General features: G+C 37.8%; 1 protein-coding gene across 1 annotated transcript in view; it reads right to left on the reverse strand.

Moving 5' to 3' along the window:
- Positions 1-6,466: 6,466 nt before the first annotated feature.
- The window catches only part of cog6 (component of oligomeric golgi complex 6), a 32,381-nt gene continuing 21,310 nt past the window's right edge, over positions 6,467-17,537 (reverse strand). The window contains exons 10-19 of the mRNA XM_055028313.1: positions 16,349-16,440; positions 16,031-16,095; positions 15,835-15,926; positions 15,253-15,370; positions 14,367-14,498; positions 13,985-14,152; positions 12,436-12,543; positions 11,235-11,288; positions 10,165-10,244; positions 6,467-6,811 (exon numbers count right to left, since the gene is read on the reverse strand). Of these exons, the coding sequence (XP_054884288.1) occupies positions 6,664-6,811; positions 10,165-10,244; positions 11,235-11,288; positions 12,436-12,543; positions 13,985-14,152; positions 14,367-14,498; positions 15,253-15,370; positions 15,835-15,926; positions 16,031-16,095; positions 16,349-16,440 (1,057 nt within the window). The 3' untranslated portion in view covers positions 6,467-6,663. The remainder of the gene's footprint in view (positions 6,812-10,164; positions 10,245-11,234; positions 11,289-12,435; positions 12,544-13,984; positions 14,153-14,366; positions 14,499-15,252; positions 15,371-15,834; positions 15,927-16,030; positions 16,096-16,348; positions 16,441-17,537) is intronic.

Genomic DNA, 17,537 nt, shown 5'->3' on the forward strand with positions numbered 1-17,537 from the left:
GAAAAAAAAGATCTGCATGAGGTTGTGGGGTTACTATGTGCTGCTCAGATTCTCTCCCTTGCTAAGCTCTTTGAGTGTGAGAGTGTTTGAGCGCACACTGTAGGGAGTCAGCACACAGGCTCGGTTCACGTGGTTCCAAAGGTGAAGGGCTATTAGGGGAAAGGTGAGTAAAGGGCTGTGGCTTTGGGTTATTTAGTAACTGCCTCTCTAAGGAGAACTGCTGCTTGAGCGTGTTTCTATACTGTAGACGGATGTAAGATTGTGTGGGTTCAGTTTGACTTTATTATGAAAATAGAGGTGGCATGCAGAAAGCACTCAGCCATCTTCTATTGTGTAGTATGCTGGAGCAGCAGCTTATCTACTGCTGAGAGGAAGCATATAGATAAGCATATCTTGAAGGCCAACTCTGTTCTAAGATGCCGTCTCGACTCAGTGAAGGTGGAAGAAGACAGAAGGACTCTGGCTAAAATAAGATCACTGTTGGGCAATGTCTCCCATCACCTGCATCACTGTTGGTGATTTGGAGATCTTCAGTGACAGACTGCTACATCCTAAATGCACAGTAAATTGTCTGTAAATAGTCTGTTTTTTTAATGCACAAATACGCACACATTTTCTCCATCTACTCAGTTGGATATTACTTTTTATTGGAGTACACTGTTTTTATTAACTGTTGTAATAAAAAACTGTCGTTTCCTTTGTTTTCAATTGTGTTTTTATATATTATTTTCTTTGTATGAAACTAAATACTTCGACTGCCTTTCACTTTGCTGCTGTTGCTCTGGAATTTCCCCACCGTGGAACAACAAAGAGTTTTATTCTACACCGTAGAGAATCTTTGGTATCAGGCAGGATGTTGCCACCTGAAACTGGTGACTGTTGGATCACCATCCAGGGATGTGTGGCAACAATTCAACAGGTGTGTTAGATGCAGCCAGAGCGTGCTCTGATGATCCCGTTTGTTTACCATCCCAAAGTGGAAGGGGGCACATGAAAGTGGGGTCACTGGATCTGCAGCCGTGACCCCAGTGGCCACATCAACCCCTGCTCGTATAATCGCCGTCTTTCTTCCTTTCCCCACGCAAACATAAACACAACTCGGCCCAGTTGTTTTGCTGCAGGATGAGAGTCACAGGACCGAGCTTTGAAGAAAGCCAAGGCAAGGCCGCATGTAGGCCAGCGAGATCGAAGACAGTGTTCACTGTGTGAGTAATGATTGACAGAGTATCGGATTGCTCACAGATGCATTAGTCACGGCAAATTTGTTGCATGTTCTTGTTCTCGATTCTGAGTGTGAAAAGGTCTCTGTCTGTCTCAGAGCTTCATGAGTTTGGAAAACTTGAGTTGGAATTTGCTCTAGTTTAACACCCCATTTAATTATTAGGAATGACAATAAAAAAAAGTGAAGATTTTTAAACAACACCAGGAAAAATGTGCTCATTAAAGACAGAATTTGGAAATTTCTAAACAAGCGTGTGTGCAGTCAGCACTCAGTACAAAGTGTTCATACCAGCAAAAGCAAACATGTTTCTGCTGGGAGGAAAAAAGCTTACACAATGAAGTATCACAACCACACGCAATAGTGTACAAGCATTCTGGGGCACCATCAGGGGGTCCGACCTTTTTTTTTCCAACAGCGTGCGGGAAAAACAGCATCGTCATTGGCTAATTTTTGGCTGGAAAGAGCCAGTCAGCTCTGCTTTCTCCTCTCATCCCACAACTATCCAAACACTGAGCTGTTAGCAGCTCCAATGTGCTCTGTTTATCAGGCCACCTGGACATGCATCTGGTCAGCCAGGGTGTGCAGGCCTGTCAATAGCACAGCCAGATGGATGTGCATTAATAACGGCGTCTTATGTGTCAAAATCACAAGTGGCAAGTGGTGACTTTGGAGGCAGCTTTGAAGCATTGAAAGCTGTGTTATGGGTGAGTGGAGTGAATGAATGGCAGAGTGGGGCGATGGGAACAGCAGACAATCAGAAGGGAAAATTAATTACGGAGCACTCCTGTTTCAGTCAGTACTTCACTGTGCTCCCCTTCCTGTGCTAATAGACAAATTACATAATAACCTCTGAAGAGAGGGAGCTCTGACATAAGGTAACCTCTCAGAATAACAAAGGAGAAGCAGAGAAAAAAATACAAAGTAATTCAGCTTCATAGTGAAATGGACAACCTCTGGAAGTTGTGTGCTGTGAAAGAGTGTTAAATTTCTTGTTTTTGTGTGCTTTTTTTGTCATACTTGCATGCTTTAAATGATCAAATACATTTTAATAGAAGACAAAAATATCTTGATTAAATACCAAATGCAGTTTTTAAACAATCATTTTATATATTAGGGTTTTCTGGTAACTGGCAATGAGTCTTTTAAACCACTGTGGTAAACCTTTAGTCCTATGTAGACTTGTTTTAATTTAGCAATATTGTGATATTTGTATTATGAAATCTGAGTTTGAGCTCATACCAAATTGCACCTGTACTTTCAGATTTTAACGTGGCCACTCCAAATGCATCTCAACTAGAGTGTTTCCCCACTCTCAGCTCCAAGTTCTAAGTTAGAAAAATAAATGGAACAAACTGATGGCCAGATATTTTCTTTCTGGATTTTCTGCCAGACAGCAAATTTAATGGTAAATTTTGAATTCATCAATTTTGTTTTGAAATGTTCAGACCATTATATCAGCATCAGATTTTCTGTCAATATGATGTTGCTTTTAAAAAATGGAATATTAGTTTTACGTGAGATATTTTCCTAAGAAGGCCAATGTTTGGCCTTGGAATTTTCTCATTGATTAAATTTTTTCTGTAATCTCTTTCTTAGTGCTGAATCATGAATGCGTCAGTAGTGCTTTGGATATTAATATGAGTTTTTTTTTGTGACACAATAGATGAGTGTATGACTATCCTAAATGGCTTTTGCAACCCTGTCAGAGTAAAGTAAAATAAGCTGCCAGTGGAACCATACTAAACACATGGTTTTTGGTGTAGTTCAAAAGCAAGAATTTGTATGGGATCATAAAGTTGAGAAACAAAACATTTTCCAAGAACTGAAAGAGACCCGTGTTATGTCCAACGACTGATAAATTAGATCTGGGTGTTCAAACCGCCCTCTCAGGCTGCAAGCCTGTGTCCAAAGTTTACCAGAAGAACGTGGACACGAGGCAGTGGTGATACGGGACAGTTTGTGACACAAACAGCCTCTTCAAAAACAGATGATACATCAACATTGCACACATTGTCGTGCTGACTTGAATATTTAGTGTCACAAAGTCCATCATTTCGTAATTGATTTCCTAACAGCTTCCTCTTGGATAGAAGGTTATCTGTATGAGAAGATTAGAGCTGCAAAACGGAAGCCCTTTTCCCTTGAAAATCTGGTCTCACTGATAGACAAAACTACCTGTAGGGACAAGTTTAATTTCTTTTCTGTCCCACTGACACACCTTTAACTTTAAAGCCTAAATATCTTATCTAAATTTAAACCCAAAGCAAGAATAAAGTTTCCAGCATATACACTGAATTAATTATTTTGGAAGTAGGTTACAATTTTTCTTTAGTGCACTGTGAAATTATATGAGACAAAACTAACAGTTTTTTTTAACCACAAACTAAAACCAGGAAGATAGAGCACATAACACCAGTTTTAAAGTCCCAACACTGGCTCCCAAAAGAATATACTTTAAAATACTATTGTTAGTTTACAAATCACTGAATGGCTTAGCACCACAATACATTCAAGATCTGTTGTTGTATCACCCATCCAGACCACTCAGGTCTTCTGGTTCTGGTCTGCTCTGCATCCCCAGAACCAGAACCAAACATGGAGAAGCAGCGTTCAGCTTCAATTAACCACAAATCTGGAATAAACATCCAGAAAACTGGAAAAACAGTTGAAACACCGACTTTCTTTAAATCTAGACTAAAAACCCACCTGTTTAGAGTTGCTTTTGAAACATAGTCAATTATAAATTTAATGATGGCCCTTGACTTAATGTAATGTTTTGATTGTTGATTCTATGTTGCATGACTTTGTATTTTCATGTTTATTTTGATGTAAAACACTTCAAAATGCCTTGCTGCTGAAATAAAATTTTATTTGATTTGAAACGTTAAAGTAGTGTCTATTGCAGTAAATAAAGAAAAATGATACTTGTTTTTTTTTTACAAAATATCTGAAAAGTGCTTTCAGCCATTTTATGCATAACTTTCAGAAAAAAAATATTTTTTTATATTTGTTAAGTTGTCTTTATGTCGTGACATTTTAATCTGAGACAGATAATCTGAAAGAAATCCAGCTCCTTTGCCTTCTCCTTTTGGTATTACTGCCATCTGCAGAACACGCCATTCCAAAAACATCCAATCGGAGCCAGGAGGAGGGTCTTGGTGCTGCCAATCCAGATAGTTCAAACACTTAACATGGATGCAAACCCGAGAGCTAAAAATCAGCATGGCAGGATGCCTTTTTCAGCAGGGAACGAGAAGGTCAGAGCTGGACAAAGTGAAAACCAGAATAACCCTGGAACAAAAAATGTTAGGGGCTGCAAAAGAAAAATCCACAAAATGATTCTGAATAGATCTAAATCCTTTTGAGGAATTGTGGTATATTTCTGAAAAATGACATCCATGATACTCTTCCCAATCTGTGGCTGAGCTATTACACAAAGAATTCCTGTAAAAAAAAAAAAAAAAAGATGGCTTGACAAGAAATGCTGCAGGGGGGCTGAATACAGATGCATGCCACACTTTTTAGATTTGTATCTGCAAAAGAAATGCCAATCATCATGAATCATTTCCTTTCTCGTTAATAATTCAACACCACTGCTGGACAACACAAAATCTTAATCAAATAGTTTTTCACCTTCAGTTGGGGTTGTAATGTATCAAAACGTGAAAAAGTTAAATGTGTATCGATACTTTTGCAGGGCAGCGACAAGTGAGAAAGAAACTTCAAAATGGAGGGATTATCCTTTAACCCAGGCTCCTGCTGATTTCATGCTCTAGCAGGCAAAAGCTCGGTAACTGGTGTCATATGGAGCGGATGATGGGATGAATGTCCGCTGTGCTCACAACTACCTACCTCTTTCTGATGACTGCATCAATTCTGCCAACTGCTTAATAAAGTCACTGAGAGGACAAAGATCCCACACTCTGAACCCAGAGCACATCTGTGACTGAGTGGGTGTGTTATTACTCATAAAGTGAATCGTTATTAAAATACTCCTACTTTTAAAACTCCATCCCACTTTCTGACACCAGAGTCGGTGGAGCAAACCGACTCTGGCCCTCTGTTTTTGTCCAGCCAAAGTCAAGCAGAACTGGGAAAAAAAAAGAGAGCTCCTACTATTTAAAGGGTTTAACAACGCTGTCCAGATGCTGAACTTTGTGGTATTCCATTTATTCCCAGTACTCGATGTCCCGGCCAATGATATCCGAGGAATATCCTGTGAGCCGGGGGAAATCCTGGGACTCTGTGCAGAAAGTGCTGCCAGGTTTGGGCTGGCTGCCATGAACCCTGATGTCAGATAGCAAAAATGAAACGCTGCCTCTCAGAGCTGAGAGCAACAGCAGAACGTTGAATCAATATTCACTTATCTTTACCGTTTCACTGCTGCTTTATTGGAGATTATATTGGCTGGCTTGTGTTAGATCTATACTGATGCATTGCGAGACGGTGCCAGAAGCGACAATTAGGTTCATTGTTAAGAGATTAAAAACATAACAGGGATGAACTGTACTTCCTAAATCTAGAAGCTATTTATATCAGCAATAAAAGCTGGGCTTTATTTGGGCCTAGTAGATCAACAACAGAGAGGCTGATTATCTCTTTTTGACAGTCGGGCCATTGTAATTTGTTTATACCATCAGCAGAGAGAACCAAAGCATGAAGTTGTAAAGAAGACACAGCAAACTGAGGAGATTTCATCAGAAGAGACCAAAATGTTTTGAACTTTTAGGCCACGCTAGAATCAACCCGATAGAGATACCAACTTGGTATTGATATTTTTGGTCGATCCCCCCACCTCTGGTTTTAAGGTTCTAAAAATCTCTCAATTGATATTATTATTTTCCAAAATTAGAAGTGAATTAAACTATGTTTCAATGTCTCATTAGTGTGTATAGAAGGTCAGAAACACTAAGTGTATTTCTAGTGGTTTAGGACTTTAGCCCATCCCAGATAGTTAGGTTCGGAGAGTTTGAATTTCATCATACATCTCAAACATGTTTATGTTAAAGTCAACTTCATGTTTGGAGTGAAGCCTCAGAAGTTCTTCTTGGCGTTGTTGTTAAATTCTTCCTGACCGCTTCTATGTGTGGAAAACAATAAAAGTCTCACACTTGAGTGTTTTCATTTGTTTTAAGTAGAGCTCAGCTTTCCAAATATATAAAAAGCTCTTGTTGTTTTCTGCAATTATAAAAGACAAAAATGTCTAACGGATATAAAAAGACAAAGGAGCCACAGAACAAATGGTTACATGACTCACATCTGAAGTTTTAATTCCAAACACACATAAAGCTCTATATACAGGCACATCTCTCTGACGTCATTGATTTCGCAGAAGCTGCACCCATCCCGTTTCTGTTATTCACATTAGGTCATTACGCTATACAAATGGCATGCCTCTTTTGTGTGAAGTCTTTGAAGCAGAAGAGGCGAATAAAGGTTTCTCAAGACAGCAAGGTCTGGACCTGCTGAGGTGGTCTGGGTACCAGGTTCTCTGGGTCCTTGTAGGCGTTAGCCGGGCTGGTCAGAGCCGTGTAAACCTCTCCGTAGGCTCTGCACACCAGCTCTGTGGACTGACGGAAAATCTGCTCTCTGCAAAAACAGACAAAACACTTGAGAGGCTGCGCTTAATGAACAATTCATAGCTCAGTGGAAAGATTCTAAATTTAATGTAATGTAATTAATTGTGAAGCGGAAATTACACAGGGTTTTCTAAATTTATGTCACAATTAAAAACCTGAAAAGTGGGGATTGTATTCATAAGAAAGTGCTGAGGTAAGAATCTGTAAACAGTAAGGATGGACTGATATTTAAATTTGGTCCAATATCAATATCCAATATTAATATTGCGGTTATCCTACAGGTTTCACCAACTCAAATTTAGTACATTTTATAGACTGCCCCTTTTCATGTTGTTCCTTATCATAGCTGCATCTGTGACTCGATTCTCTTTTTGGTTCTGTTCTCTACTCCTTTTCTTTTTTCGTCCTTCTCTGCTGCATTTTCCCCCCATTGTAACTTTGTTACATTGAAATACCTCAGCAGCTATGACTGATGCTTTACCACCAAGTTTAAAATCAACTGAACGTCCAACTTCAGAGTTTGTGTCGCTCTAAATGCTGCTCTTACATCAGTGTGAACAGTAGCACCGGCAGTGATTATTTTCAGGGGAGAAAAACTGAAACATTTCCGATCTCTGTTTGTAGCTCTTGGTAGCAGCTTTGTGCTACTCACTGCATATGTATCTCTATAGTCTTAACCCCCGCAGTGCCAAGCTTTTGTGTGCAGAATGTACGTAGCAGTAGCAGTGCTTGGGTTGGCGACAGCAGTGAGCCAGTGGTGAATATGAACATCGTTCAGTCAATCAGCAATAAATTTGCACTTACCCATAATAGACGCAAAAAAATCAAGCTGACAGCTAAATACTGGTAGTTTCAATAGCTTCAAGTCACAGAACATATTAAAAATGTCTTCTGTCAGACGAAGGTTTGAGTTGCGTACAAAGACCTGCAATAAAAAAAACCTGAGTGGAAAGTACAAGACTGAATAGTCCTGCCATCACAACATTGGCAGGGCTACTACAAAGGATTAGTGACGCCTTATGTGTAACAGTCATTAGTAGTCGCAGGTCACAGGTCATTTAAGACCTGCAATTAATGCATTTAAGGCCAACTTACATTTTAAAAATTAGTTTAAGACATTTTATGCATTTTAAATACATATACTTAAGACTTTTTAAGGATGTACAGACACCCTCAGTCACCGATATTAGACTTATTTTCCTGCCCTTTCGACACCCTAAAAAAAGACCAAACCACTAACAATGGCTCCTTACTTCAATTATACACTCCACAGTCTGGCTGCATCACTACAATGGCCACAAACCCAAACAAATATAAAAAAAAAAAACACACACACACACACACAAATGGCAACAAGATGGAAATATTATTAGTCAAGACCAATAAGAATATGTAAAATTTTCCAACGTCATTCAATGTTAATGCCAGTATACCACACATCCCCATTTAAGAAGGCATCTATTAGTCATGCACTCTGTAAATCTGTAATTCTTTTTGGTAAGAAAAAAAGATTTTGTTGAAAGCAAAAGGAAGTTCTTGTTAAAGTTTCCCACTAATCATGTGGTAGGAAGTTGCTCTGGTCAGAGGGAAATAACATGCAACTATTTCATCTACATGGATAACATTAGGTATGATAGTATGGTGGAAAACCAACATATCAGTCCAAACACAGCATTCCCAGCTGGATAAATGCTATCGGCAGAGTCGTGCTCTGGGAATGCTTTTCTTTAGCAAGAGCAGGGAAAGTAAACAGAAAATGAATGTAACTAAATACAGAAACCTGTTAGAGGAAAAAAAAACAATGTCCAGACACAAATCTAATTTAAAATCTGCAACTTGACTGGACAACTGGTGTTTATAGACCCTCTCCATCTAATCTGACTGAGCTTTAGCAATAGCTCTACATAGTAGAATGGGAAAAGATATCTGGTCTTTAGATGTGTAAGGTTGTTAGAGACAAAACCAAAAGGAATTGCAGGTGTAATTACGCTGAAAGATGAAAGTACTAAATCGGGCCTGGGGTATGATTTAAATGAAGCTTTTAAATTTAAGTTTAGTTGAACATTTTGTGTTTACAAATTATGAGAATCATCTGATGAATACATTTCTAGTGCATTGTCAGACAGAGTGAGTCAGAATTTTATTCTGTGTCCGTATCCTGGCAGCACTGATACAAATCTTGACGGTGTTTGGTACACACTGCCATCTATAGATAAAGATCACATTCACAGCTGACTGGCTCAAACAAAAGCCTCTAAATATTTATTACTATCAGTTATATTACCCACCTGGATTGACTGATAATCTCATTTAGGTTTGAAATATATATGTATGCTGACTTAGAGGATTTTTAAAAGTTTTTCTAATTTCCAACACGGCAGAAAGACATTTTAGGACAATCGGTTTGATAGAACATAATATGGGAAGATGTAAATTAGGCTAAACTATGATGTCATTTCCACATGTTTTGTAAAATTAATCATAAAAACATGTAGAATAAAAATTTCATTTGATTATTCCCATATTACCACCATTACCTTTACTTTCTTTTTGCATTTATTATATTTTAGGTAAGTACTCTAATTAAGACTTCAAGAAAAGTAAAACAAAAATTAAATAAGTTTTGCAGAAATGCATAGGAGGCTAGTGAGAGGACTGGAACACACAGTTGTAACCCTCTCAGGCTCTTGAGGATCCATATTTTTAATTGGCCCGCAGAGAGCCTGGTACCACAGTGGAGTTTATAACACCTTCTACCACATCAAGTGTAACATCATAAAATTTCAAATGAAAGGAAGCCCAAAAAAAAAAGATTGCTTCCCTATTTATAGCGTTTTTCAGGGTATTTTTGTGTATTTATGTGAGCAGAGAAGCATGAGAGAGAGGCAGGGATGACGAATGATTTCAGGCTACGAGTATGAGTGAGAAATGGACCAGAAGCTAATTAATGGCGTCCTGCACATCAGTTCTCCTGTGTCCATTAATAGAGAACATTAACCTGAGGTACAGAGTGCTTCTCAAGCCTGCTGCGCTTTCCCTGTAAGCACAACTCACAAAAAGAACCCTGAAACGCAGCAGCTGGATTGAGCTAAAAGCATGGGCGTTTTCTGATCAGTGAGACAAATAGAAGCAGTACAGCTGAATATTTGCTCAGTGTGTTGGTGAATTAGCAATTTAGCGTCCAAAGTCCTCATGCATTTAGTCGAGTGTTTTGCTCAGAAGGCTGAAATGATTCTGTTACGTTTGGAAAACAAATGTTGACCATCATTAGGTAAAAGCTCCTGTTCTATCTTTAAACTCTCCTTTTTATTTCACGTAATGCGGTAAAAATTTGAGCTCATCTTGTGTGTTTTTTTGACTCACTTGATGGCTGCACTCAGAAGGAAGTTGAGCTGCGGCATCACAAGAGTATCCGGTGATGATAGGTACCGATCAAACTGGACCTGAATGGAAATGAAAGAAACCTTATAGGTATAGAGTACCTTACAAATGTATTTGCACCCAACAAAATCACAAACAGCAATGCATTTTAATTAGGTTGCTCCCATTTGATTTAGTTGTTTTTTTTATTTTTGTTTTTTTAAGCAAAGAGCTGAAACATTCATACAACACATGGAAGACAATCTGTGGACAACTGCACACCAGACTGGTGGAGTGTATTTACTAATTTGGTGATTTCTGAAGACAGTTGATCTGCATTTTTAATTAGTGGTATCAGAGTGAAGGGGGTTAAACAAAAATTCAAGACACACTATTGAAGAGTTTGAAAACCATGAATGATTTTTCTTCTACTTCATAATGTTTTCCTATTTTATAGTTCCTCTCTAGCCTGAGCAATGCCTTCCAAAGCACTCGATTAACATCTCCCTCCTGTGTTCAGTCTGGGATTTCTCCCATTGAGCTTGATATCTCAGGCTAAATGTCAATGATGACGTAATTTTTTTGTGATGTTTTGGAATTGTAGCTTTCCTGTATAGGACTGTGGTATAGCGATGGCATCAGAGAAAGTGAACTGAGCTATTCAGTCCATGCTTCCAAATATATTTGCATTACCAGCCATATTGTTTGGCTCTGCACTTCTCTCTTTGCAGTGACAATGGTTGTTTACAGCGCACACAATTTCCAGGAGCTTCATATATTTGAACTGCCACATTTCATATGTCACCGCAAAACATCAGCAATCCAGTAGAATTTAAAACTTCAATCAAGTCTTCGTCTCCAACAAGCAATCGTCATTTTTCAATAGTCAAGTGTCCAGACTCTATGTATGAAGGGGCAGATTTAATATGTGATATTAATTCATATAATATCTGAATTAAACATGTTCAAGCTAGGGACTGTAACAAGAAAAAATGAGTAAAAGTTTTCTAAGAGTTCAGTTTTGCAATGTATAAAGATAAATTTGCTTTACTTGTACATATAGGCCAACCCACCATTGCTGTTTTCACCGAAGAGATGTCCATACTGGGGAGGAGAGACAGAGGACCCTGGGAAAATAGAAACAAATATAAGATTTCACTTTAATAGTAACAATAATCAATCTCTAGAACTTCAATAACTAACTACATTCATTTATGTTTGCAAAGATGTATTTTTTATAAGAATAACTGAAACTACATGTAAATAAAAGTAAGACTAAATATTATATGTCTGAACCTGTGAGTTTGGATGTGAGAACAAGGGAAGCCTTCACCTGAATACAAATGCAAAGAAGACAAAGCAAATACATACTGCCTGTGTGTACACAGCAACGGGTACTTTTAAGGCAATTAGCCTTCACTGTAAGTCTAAAACGGCTACATTAAGCAAGCTTAAATGCCTAAATTGCCAGCATTAAATCCAGCAAATAAAAGAAAGTGCAAGGTTCAAAATGACGGGAGAATTACGGACATTTAAACAATCATAAAGCCTCCGCTGCAGGCTGCAGGATTTTTTAATGGATGACAGAATTTTATTTTATGTATGACAGAATAGAAAATGTTACATGAAGGGCAACAATAAGGAATAAACATAATGCTTTAATAATATTAACAGCTGTTAGGATGGATTCTTGCTTGTGACTAATACCTGAGATTTAGTGGAGCAGACTAAGGAGCAAGACATTTAAAGTCCACAACAATTTTAAGGAAGAAGCGAGAAAGACCACCCAGGTAGGGCTGAGGTCTGCAGGAAAACGATGGTTTGTAACCGAGCTATGTGTCGAGCAGTAGCGGCAGTGGGGCGTGGTGTGTCCTTGCATGACCCAAGGGCAGGACACGCAAGCTAAACCACAACTATGAGTTTCCCTCAGCCCAATGGCAAGCAGTGCTAAAACGAGAAGAGGAAGGCTCCAGGACAGCACTCTTATCTGCACAAGACACTTCTGGAGAGGCCAATATATTTTAATAGAACATGACACAATCTGTCTTTCCTCTCTCCTTTTCTCATCTGTAAATCTGATAAAAACCCCATTATGCTCTAACAAAGACGCAGGTCAGGTGGTAACCATAGCAATAGTAAAGCCTATAAACACTTCTGAAGCCCAAAGAGACAGCACAAACCATACTTCAGGGGACATATACCATTAAAAATAAAAAAAAAAAACACACAAAAACAAGAGAACCATTATGGATGTGACATGTGAGTGTTTCAGACCTGTTCAGTAGTGTGCTGCTGCACACAGCTGTAAATATAACTTAGTCCGGCTCTGGTCAACACGTAGGACGCCTGCTCGTTGATCAGTGTATCAAGGTGAGCCTCAATCTGAAAAAATGCGACACAGAAAGAGAGAGAGGCTTGGAAACTGATTCCATGCATTGTGAATCAATGGTACTTGTGGTTAATGAAGAACGACTGTGCTATTGATACTGAAACTTGTATGGAGGCTCTTGTGGTGCTCAATTACAAAAGACATGCTAAAAATAAAAGGATGGATGGCGCGTTTAAGCACAAGCAACAATAGATGACGCACTCGCTTTCATGAGACGGCAAATTAAATCTTTTTAGCAAAAGTTTTTGGCTGCGGATTTTAATCAGAAGGATAGGAATAGTTCACCTTTTTTTTTCTAACAGTAAGCCGACAGTCAGCGTGACTTTAAGTTGAGCCGTAATGCTGCATAACTGTTTCATGGTTATCTACTGTTGCTTCAGACTGGCATTACTGCAACAATTGTTGTTATCTTGACATATTTGACAAATAAAATGGAACAGCACAGTATAATATGAAGTCTTGCAAAAAAGTATTTATACCCACTAAATTTGTCCACATTTTGACAAGTAAAACCACAATCTTCTATAAATTTCTATGAGGTTTATCAAGCAGGAAGACACAAACTGGTACATAATTATAAAACAGAAAATTGTTAATTCATACAATTTAATCCTGACATTGAAACATCACTGTAGGAACTCTTTAATTTTAATTACTTTAAACTTCTCCACAACTTCATGATCTAACCTGTTGTTATAAACTGACCTGTCCACTGTGTTGATGATACTATTTGTTCCCAAAGCCAAGGTCATCACAGGACAGATGATCTGTGAGTAATTTAATACTGAGATTAAATTACTCACAGTTAAAACTCAATTTAATCTTCCTTCTGCTTCTCAGTTATATGCTACTTTGGGTGGTTCTGTCACATAAAATCTTAAAATAAATTGAAGCTTGTAGTTATTGCATAAATAATTTAGATAGCTGCAAAGGGTAAGAAGAATGTCCTAACATTATAGCTTTATAGCTAATTTTTACATTGAAAACTAGCTAACTCACTCAATGGACTGAGTTAATGTTAGCGATCATGTTAACATTAGCTACTAGCATGGTGGCTTGTTGTTAGCCACCATGCTAACAGTTAGCATGGTGTTAGCATGGAAGACATGGTGTAAGACAATATGATAATGACAGCATTTAAGCTACTATAAGCTTTATAGCTAATTTTTACATAAAACTAGTTAACTCACTGAAAAGACTGAGTTAATGAAGTTCATCATGCAACTTGGTCAACATGATAATGACAGCATTTAACCTAACATTAGCTTTATACTATAATTTTGAATATACATACATACAATATCGATAAATACTGCACTGATGGTATCAGTTATTATGGAAGTCTATTTTCTTCTCTTGATATGACGATACATTTGGGATATATATTGTGCAGCCCTACTCACTAAGAGATGATTGCTTATAATAAGGATATACCTGGAACTCAAGCATCTCAAGCCTCTTGTCAGTGAACTCAAACAGAGCCAGTGTCGTCTTCATGACATACAGTGAGTTGACCATGTAAGTGGCCATGTCAGCTGTTCCAAGGTTACTGGCTGAGACGGTGCATAACTGTAGGAGGGGATCCAGAATGCAAGAAAGCACCTAAAACAGAGAGAGTAAAATAAGACATGAAGAATAGCGTATAATAGATTGGATTTTAATGAAAAGAGAACTGCAAATATTAAACAGTCAGTGCTTAGGACAAAGTCAAATCTATTTCATGCCAAACATTTTTTTTAGGGTAATCACAGCATAAAATATATCCTGCATTTCTGGTTCCATATTGATAAACAAAGAGTTGCAGTTGCGTTTTTACCTGAGCAAAGTCAGCCTGCCGAGCATCCAGAGGAACTACAGACGAGTCATGGGATGTTAGCACCTCCCTGAGGAGGGCGAGGGTCTGATTGAGGGATGTTGTAGGTCCAAGATCCGGAGGCGGCAGCTCCACCTGCTCATGCACACAGAGTGTAAAATATAACACCAATAAAGAAGAAATATGATAGAAGGAAATCAAATTAGTTTAGAAAAATGTAAAAAACACACTAAAATTTATTTATATTTAAAGTATCCTATACTCTTGGTTTGAATCTACAAAGCTTTTGTGATGAAGAGAGTTCTGATTTCATTGGGCTCAGTACACAGGTTGCAGAACTGAGCAAGGGCACCTTTGTCCACCTAATAGAGCAAATTATGAAAAGGTTGTGTTCCTGGGATTAGCTGGAATTGACACCAAAACCTAAGGGCATCCAATTTGATTAACACTGAGCCACAGGGATAATTCTTGTAACTGCTATTGATCAGAGCAAAGCCACCGTGGAAAATGAAGGAGCCCATGCTCGTGCTACGGTATATTTGGAAGCCAATTTAACTAAACAGTTCGAAGGAGAGCGTTTCTTGGCAGCTAGCGCCATTTTGCTGTTGTGGCCAGGAGGCTGAAACTGTTTACCAGCTTAAGTGGTGCAGAAATAGCCTTGTTGACTTTGAGAGTTTACACCTAAAGGAGAAATACGCATGTTCACAAGGAGCAAAGCTAAACTCTACTGCACTGTGATTTCAGCATTTTCACAAAAGAACATTGCGAATCACCTCTATTTATGAAAATAAAGCCTCTGTTCTCTTCGCAGGATAATATGTTCCTATCAATCTTCTTCAAATACCAGCCTCAACAAATAGAAAATGAAATTGCCATGTTCTTCCAGCACCTTGTCCATTAGTCTGCTCGCATGAAGGCTCAGGCTGTTGAAGAACATCTTTTTGCTCAGGAGGTGCATTTCCTCAATAGTGATGAGCATGGAGGCCACACTGGTCCCAATGATGGAGCTGAGCAAAGATCCATTCAGGAAAGTTAGAAGATTCCGATTGTTTTAATGACAACACAACATTTCTGTTCAGGCAATGCCCAGTCCTTCACTTTGTGCACATTTTGTCAGTCCACAACGATAAACGTAAACATATCTTATCAGAAATATATGAACTACAGTAGTGAAACATTGTAAAGTACAATCAAAATAATGATTTTTACACACAAAAACATTACCAATTTTTCCCAATGTTCATAAAATTCACAGCATCTGTGAATTTTAAGTCAGATTTTAAAGTTGGACTTTGACTGGGCCTCTTAAACATACAAGTGCTTTGATCTAAAGCATGTCTGTCACACACCATAAAAAAAATACAAAAAACTTGGGAAAATTACAAAATGGATCATAAAAAACTATGTTTTCTTTACAAAAAAAAATGAAATTTGACTGTTCATTTGCTTCCTGGAGCAAAAGTTCAAATACCTTATTGTGTGGTGGTAGAACTTCAGCAGGTTAGAGAGCTTGTAGAGGAGCACAGCACCCGGCTCTGCCACAATGACTTGTTCTATCCGTACCTGAGGAGAAGATCGATAACCGGGCTGATGAGCAAAACCTGACAGAAAACAGCATGTGAGCGGCTCAGACTAAAATGCCATTTAAAACATAACTGGTTGCTCACTTTCAGTGGTCTGCAAACCCCTTCTGTGATGTGTCCCACCACTTCCTGCATGTTCTCCTCCACACCTAATACAAAGGAAAGGAATTCAAAACTCAATCAAGGCTTCACCAGCTTTAATGCATGTCTTTATTACAATGGTAAGAGAGGCACTCACTAGTAAAACCATTTATTTCGTGAAGGGTTATCAACTGAGATAAACTATTTCAATATAATTTAGTAAAATGCCTACAAAAAGCTGGTTACATTCATGTGCTGTACATTCATCACATGATCCTGAAATCAGATTATAAAATATTAGACACCTCAAAGTTGAAATACCTTGTAGAGAAACTTGTTTTAGTAGAGCTTCTAGATGCTCTTTCTCTGAGGCAGTAGCTTGGTGCAGCCAGGCCAGCATGTCCCCAACATATCTAAAGAAAAAAGAAAGAATAAATCAGTACTAATACACAGACAGTAGTGCAATGCCTCCAGGAAAGGACAGCCAAGTTTTCATTTTTGTTATCACACACAAGAGTTGTTGGCTTTTTTAGTAATGGTTGTTCTTGAACTCACTTTTGCGATGAATTTCCTTAAAAAAAAACCTACAACAAATATTTAACCTTCCTATGGTTAAATATAGGACTCAAGTCACACTTTTTTCACAAACAGCACAAAACTGTTTCAATAAACTAAAAACAGACATAAAATAAATAACACAACTCAAGTTTTAAATATTTTTTAATCTGTACTAACATTAGATTTAGTTCTCACCAGAGGTTGCGCTATACTTTTTTGTGGGAATTTGACTGAAAATTCTGCGATCAACTTTTTTTTTTTTTTACCTCTTAATTTTTAAAATAATAACAAAGAGATGTTCCCTTTAATTTAAGCTGAATAATAACTATTTTTTGAAATGCAAGTTTGGTTATAGAGACTTCACAATGTTTTGATTGTTGTTTTGTTTATTTGCATATTTAAAATGTTTTCCGTTTCCAGTGTTGAACGTTCTGTAGAAATTAAAGATCTATTTTTATCTTTGAGAGGGTGTACTTGTATTAATATTATATTATTATTATGTTAATTTAAACTGGTATGAAAATGACAGTATTGTTTATTACAACAGTTTCAGGAAAAATTTATTATCCAGCAAAACTTGTTATTATGACAGGCCTTATGAAATGATGATGCCCTTTTTAAATATTTCTGTCCAAGTCAGCGACACTAGAAATATAGACCATTTGGGCATAATTTACCTAATCAGTGTACTTCTATATACAGTGAAAACTAGTTGAACAAACAAAACAGAGGAGATGAAGGGCTCATGTTGAAGGTTCAGGGAAGCACAACAGAAAGAGTGATACCTATAAACTCTAACGTGTCAATAAACACAAGCAATGCAGTGATGAAAAAATATTGTTATAATTGTGTCACTTCCTGTTTCTATTTTTGAATACAGCAGCATGCAAGCCTTTCTTCAATAAGAATAGCTCATTCACAACTCAAGGCAGAACCAATATTTGTGTTTTTC

This window comes from Poeciliopsis prolifica, unplaced genomic scaffold (genome assembly GCF_027474105.1).
Source record: "Poeciliopsis prolifica strain line A6 unplaced genomic scaffold, Auburn_PproV2 SCAFFOLD004, whole genome shotgun sequence".
NCBI lineage: Eukaryota > Metazoa > Chordata > Actinopteri > Cyprinodontiformes > Poeciliidae > Poeciliopsis > Poeciliopsis prolifica.